The sequence below is a fragment of the Salmo salar genome, chromosome 01 (genome assembly GCF_965601325.2).
Source record: "Salmo salar chromosome 01, fSalSal1, whole genome shotgun sequence".
Taxonomy (NCBI): Eukaryota; Metazoa; Chordata; class Actinopteri; order Salmoniformes; family Salmonidae; genus Salmo; species Salmo salar.
The window spans coordinates 3,323,442-3,329,690 of record NC_138291.1 but is presented as its reverse complement, the minus strand read 5'-3'; the positions used below and the strand labels follow the sequence as shown (position 1 = coordinate 3,329,690).

The 6,249-nt window shown below is 45.4% G+C and overlaps 1 protein-coding gene across 2 annotated transcripts in view; it reads left to right on the top strand.

Annotated features, from left to right (window-relative positions):
• Window positions 1–561: 561 nt before the first annotated feature.
• LOC106568467 (calpain 3a, (p94)) overlaps window positions 562–6,249 on the top strand; it is a 43,235-nt gene continuing 37,547 nt past the window's right edge. Inside the window, exons 1-3 of one of the 2 annotated variants that reach the window (XM_045705619.2) lie at window positions 562–953; window positions 2,687–2,756; window positions 5,915–6,033. In XM_045705619.2, the coding sequence (XP_045561575.1) occupies window positions 702–953; window positions 2,687–2,756; window positions 5,915–6,033 (441 nt within the window). In that variant the 5' untranslated portion in view covers window positions 562–701. The remainder of the gene's footprint in view (window positions 954–2,686; window positions 2,757–5,914; window positions 6,034–6,249) is intronic. The other variant, XM_014139972.3, reaches the window with a different exon arrangement.

Genomic DNA, 6,249 nt, shown 5'->3' with positions numbered 1-6,249 from the left:
ACACAGAGAGAGAGAGAGAGAGAGAGAGAGAGAGAGAGAGAGAGAGAGAGAGAGAGACAGAGACAGAGACAGAGACAGAGACAGATAGACAGAGACAGAGAGACAGGCCTGCTGCTGCAGTGGAGATGTGCTGAGACCGCTGTATACTGAGCACCATGGAGAGAATGGAACAGGGTTAAATGGACTGAATACCTTCTGCTGAGGCAGGATATCTACTGACCACTCTTTACATGGGCTGTGGAGAGGCCCGGCACACCACCCACCACCCCCCTTTTGTGTGGCCACACAATAATGGAATGGCATGAGAATGACCACTACCAGAGAACATTTGGGTATTGTTCAGGGAACCAATGGGAGTGCAACAAAGACACAACCTTTGTGTGTGTGTGTGTGTGTGTGTGTGTGTGTGTGTGTGTGTGTGTGTGTGTGTGTGTGTGTGTGTGTGTGTGTGTGTGTGTGTGTGTGTGTGTGTGTGTGTGTGTGTGTGTGTTGTGTACGTGCTAATGTAAAGGAACGTGAATGCATGTGGAGTCTTTTTCGCCCCGGCATGGCCTTTAGGGTCTACTCTATGACCAAGAGGGAAGGGTACGTCATACAACGACACAACCAATCAGAGATAACCCTGTTGGATTTATGCCAAGGTTTTTTAGGCTTGTAAGACTTTAGTGGAAGTGGCAAAAGCCAGTAGTAAAAAATCCAGAATGCCCTATACACCGTCTGGCTTCTTCTGTGACCGGCTGATCCGGGAGAGAGAGAGAAGAGATGGAGAAGGGAGCCTCAGCAAGCCCCTGCGTTTCAGCGGACAGGACTTTGCAGCGCTGAAACAGGAGTGCCTCACCAAGAAGTGCCTGTTTGAGGATGACACCTTTCCAGCCTCCGTGGAGTCTCTGGGATACAAGGAGCTGGGACACAAGTCCAACAAGGTCAAGAACATCGTCTGGAAGAGACCCAAGGTAGGAGGGGAGGGTGGACATACAAGAGAGGAGGATGATTCGATAAAGAGGGGGGGAAGGAATGGACACACATGGGGGAGGTGGGATAATATCTACAATACCGAGTCAACAACAACGACGTTTCAGGATGTTTTGAGAAGAAAAAAAAGGGATTCATGATGGCAAAACATTTTGTGGATATTTTTTTTTTCTTCTTCTGGATCTACATGTTCTGAACAGAGACGTCCAAGGACCTCTTGTCACCATTCGTTATGGGGATGGAATCGTGGTTGTTATGGCTGTTTGAAACATGAGACTGTCAGAACGGTTAGAAATGGTTATGAATCATACGGTTAAAGAAAGGGGGTCTATTTGTTTGTAGGGAGATACCAGGGGCCCCCCACGATATTACCACCATAGTTAGATTCCAATACAATATGTAATGCGATTCTCACAATTCTACTGTGTGTATATATATATATACATATATACACACTGCAATTTTATTTGCGATTTGATGTTCCAAAACAAATTGTTCACTATATGTCTGCTGCAGAGAGACGAGGAGAGAGCAGGAGAAAAGTCGTTTTGATCAGTCAGGGAAATAAAAGTGCTGAAAACATGTTGACTGGCTATTTAAAAAGAAGCTATAGGATGAAAAATAGCAGAGTTTTGGCACAGGAACTAGCGCATGCTAACGCTACCTACAGTAGCAAAATAATAATATTATACACAGAGTGTACAAAACATTAAGAACACCTGCTCTTTCCATGATGTAGACTGACCAGGTGAATCCAGGTGAAAGCTATAATACCTTATTGATGTCACTTAGATGTAGATGATGTAGATGTAGATGAAAGGGGAGGGGAGGAGACAAGTTAAATAATAATTTTTAAGCCTTGAGACAATTGAGACATGGATTGTGTATGGGTGCCATTCAGAGGGTGAATGAGCAAGACAAAAAAATGTAAGTGCCTTTGAACGGGGGTATGGTAGTAGGTGCCAGGCACAATGGTTGTGTCAATAACTGCAACGCTGCTGGGTTTTTCAAGCTCAACAGTTTCCTGTGTGTATTAAGATTGGTCCACCACCCAAAGGACATCCAGCCAACTTGACACAACTGTGGGAAGCATTGGAGTCAACATGGACCAGCGTCCCTGTGGAACGCTTTCGACACCTTGTAGAGTCCATGCCCTGATGAATTGAGACTATTCTGAGGGCGAAAGGGCAAGCAACTAAATATTAGGAAGGTGTTCCTAATGTTTGGTACACTCAAAGTATGTATATATATATATATATATATATATATATAAGTGCCTTCGGAAAGTATTATTACGTTACTGACTTTTTCTAAATGGATTAATTGGAGGCTGCTGAGGGGAGGACGGCTCAACATAATGCCTGGAACGGAACAGATGGAACGGCATCAAACACATGGAAACCATATGTTTGATGTATATGATACAATTCCACCAATTCCGCTCCAGCCATTACCACGAGCCCGCCCTCCCAAATTAATGTGCCACCAATCTCCTGTGATATATTATTATTATTATTATTATTATTTCTTTCTTTACAAATCGATACTTGCAGTCAAATATCGATATAATATCATAGTAATATGTAACCGTATGGATTTGAATAGTTTAATATTTCCTTTACAGCGGTCAAGTAGTTTATTTCAAAGTTAAATCCCACTTACGTCCCCCCCAGGCAGCTGATCCACGTGTCTGTGTGTTTCTGTGTGTCACCAGGAGATCTGTGAGAACCCTCAGTTCATTGTGGGCGGCGCCAGCAGGACAGACATTTGCCAGGGAGATCTTGGTAAATAAGAATGTCACCCCCCCAACACTACACCACACTACACCACACTACACCAGAGCGGTAAGTAGCCTAGCGGTTAAGAGCTTTGGACCAGTAATCGAAAGGTTGCTGGTTTGAATCCGCAAGCTAGCAAAGTGGGGAAAAAAATGTGCCGTTCTGCTCTTGAACGAAGCAGTTAACTCCCAACAACAACTGCTCCCCGGATCACCGATGATGTTGATGTCGATTAAGGAAATCCGGGTTAAACGTGGAAGACACATTTTGGTTGAATGCATTCGGTTGTGTAACTGACTAGGTATCCCCCACTTTCCCTTCCCACTACACACCGCACCTCACCACATGTATTGACTGATACTGAGGAGAGGTCAGGTGATGTATTGACTGATACTGAGGAGAGGTCAGGTGATGTATTGAATAATACTGAGGAGAGGTCAGGTGATGTATTGACTGATACTGAGGAGAGGTCAGGTGATGTATTGACTGATACTGAGGAGAGGTCAGGTGATGTATTGAATAATACTGAGGAGAGGTCAGGTGATGTATTGACTGATACTGAGGAGAGATCAGGTGATGTATTGACTGATACTGAGGAGAGATCAGGTGATGTATTGAATAATACTGAGGAGAGGTCAGGTGATGTATTGAATAATACTGAGGAGAGATCAGGTGATGTATTGAATAATACTGAGGAGAGGTCAGGTGATGTATTGACTGATGAGTTGGTAAGGGCAGGATGTTTTATGTACCATGATAACCCTGAGCGGAATACTACAAAGTAGGATCAATGAGTTAGTCATTTAAAAAAGCTGAGCTTAGATATGTGTTTTTGGTCGTTTAATCAATTAGACCAAGCCCATTTCAAGCTTATCTTTCTAAAAAAAAAGATGGCTAACATACTATTCATACTCTGTAGTGTACCCCTCTGGTAACCTAGCTCTTCAGGGGAGAAAACCCCGCCCCCGGACCTGCCCAGGGGGCTCCGCTCTCCCCTGTGAGCCTCATGGCTGGCCTCTCCACCAGTGGCCTCATGGCTTGCCTCTCCACCTCTCCACCAGTGGCCTCTCTATATTGTACTGGCTCTATGGAAGGGATTCCAGCTAGCAGCACTTCTCATTGTTGAGCTGTCCATCCAGCCAGTGTCTAGGCTCTGTATAAAATGACCACGAGGGACAAAGGTCTATGCAGGCTGGGACAAAAAATATGAACTGCCATTGTTCAATGGTTAACTCACTGACTGGGCGTAGCCAACATGCAGGTTTAGAGCGACAACCAGAAAACACTGAGGCGAGAGACTGGGTACTGTTCCTCAACAACACAAAGATATTGAAGGAAATAATGCATTAGTATTTTTAGATAGAGAAGGTAGGGAGAGGCTACCGACTGAACTAGCTAGCTGGGAAGGGCTCATCAGGATGACCGACTGAACTAGCTAGCTGGGAAGGGCTCATCAGGGATGACCGACTGAACTAGCTAGCTGGGAAGGGCTCGTCAGGATGACTGACTGACTGAACTAGCTAGCTGGGAAGAGCTCGTCAGGATGACTGACTCAACTAGCTAGCTGGGAAGGGCTCGTCAGGACGACTGACTCAACTAGCTAGCTGGGAAGGGCTCGTCAGGACGACTGACTGAACTAGTTAGCTGGGAAGGGCTCGTCAGGATGACTGACTGAACTAGCTAGCTGGGAAGGGCTCGTCAGGATGACTGACTGACTGAACTAGCTAGCTGGGAAGGGCTCATCAGGACGACTGACTGAACTAGCTAGCTTGGAAGGGCTCGTCAGGACGACTGACTGACTGAACTAGCTAGCTGGGAAGGGCTCATCAGGACGACTGACTGAACTAGCTAGCTGGGAAGGGCTCATCAGGACGACTGACTGACTGAACTAGCTAGCTGGGAAGAGCTCGTCAGGACGACTGACTGAACCCAATCCATTCATCACCACTCGACTCCTTTAGCTGCGTGAAATACCGTACTTCATCAATTTGTACTGCAGCTGTGTCAGTATAGCCTCTCCCTATCAAGTCCCACATGAAGACAACAAAGATGGCCACCACTCAATAGTTGAACGTCAAAGAAAACATAACAGTGGGGCTCTTGTCCATCAACTCCAACCAATCACGGCCAGGGGTTAGATAACAATGGTTTTACATGTTGTGCACGTTTGCCAGTAACAACAGTGAATGAAACCAACCTCCCATTGAGCCTGTTGAATGACTGTGTGTTCCTTGGTTTGTGTGTGTGTGTGTGTGTGTGTGTGTGTGTGTGTGTGTGTGTGTGTGTGTGTGTGTGTGTGTGTGTGTGTGTGTGTGTGACAGTGATTGGACAGAACATTAGGAACACCTTCCTAATATTGAGTTGTTCCCCTTTCGCCCTCAGAATAGTCTCCATTCATCAGGGCATGGACTCTACGAGGTGTCGAAAGCGTTCGACAGGATTGCTGGTCCATGTCGACTCCAATGCTTCCCACAGTTGTGTCAAGTCGGCTGGATGCCCTTTGGGTCGTGGACCATTTTTGATACATGCGGGAAACTGTTGAGTGTGAAAAACCCAGCAGCGTTGCAGTTCTTGACACCTACCAGTATGCCTGGCACCTACTACCATACCCCCGTTCAAAGGCAAAATCTTCTGTCTTGCCTTTTCACCCTCTAAATGACACCCATACACAATGCAAGTCTCAATTTTCCCAAGACTTAAAAATCCTTCTTTAACCCGTCTCCTCCCCTTCATCTACACTGACTGAAGTGGACAAGTGACATCAATAAGGAATCATAGCTTTCACCTGAATTTACCTGGACTGTCTATGTCATGGAAAGAGCAGGTGTTAATGTTTTGTACACTCAACATATGTGTTTGTCTGTCTGACTGTGTGTTTCCTAGGTGTGTGTCTGTAGGTAACTAACTGTTTGTTTCCTAGGTGACTAACCTTGTGTTTCCTAGGTAACTAACCTTGTGTTTCCTAGGTAACTAACCTTGTGTTTCCTAGGTGACTAACCTTGTGTTTCCTAGGTAACTAACCTTGTGTTTCCTAGGTAACTAACCTTGTGTTTCCTAGGTGTGTGTCTGTAGGTAACTAACTGTGTGTTTCCTAGGTGACTAACCTTGTGTTTCCTAGGTAACCAACCTTGTGTTTCCTAGGTAACTAACTGTGTGTTTCCTAGGTGACTGCTGGCTGCTGGCTGCTATAGCCTGTCTGACTCTGAATGAGAAGCTCCTCTACCGGGTCGTTCCTCAGGAACAGGGCTTCTCTGAGGGATATGGAGGAATCTTCCACTTCCAGGTCAGAACCCACCAATCAAAAGCACAGAACTAGAATGAGTTTACTAGGTAATGTCAGGGTTAGAGGCTCTAAGACTCTTTTAGAGATCTGTTCCTATCGTCAAGACAACGCTCAGTACTACACTATGTTACACTGTAATCACGGTAAGGGTCTGTTCCATTTCAATTCAGTCAGTTCAGGAAGTACACTTATTCAAAATTCACATTTGACTCATTT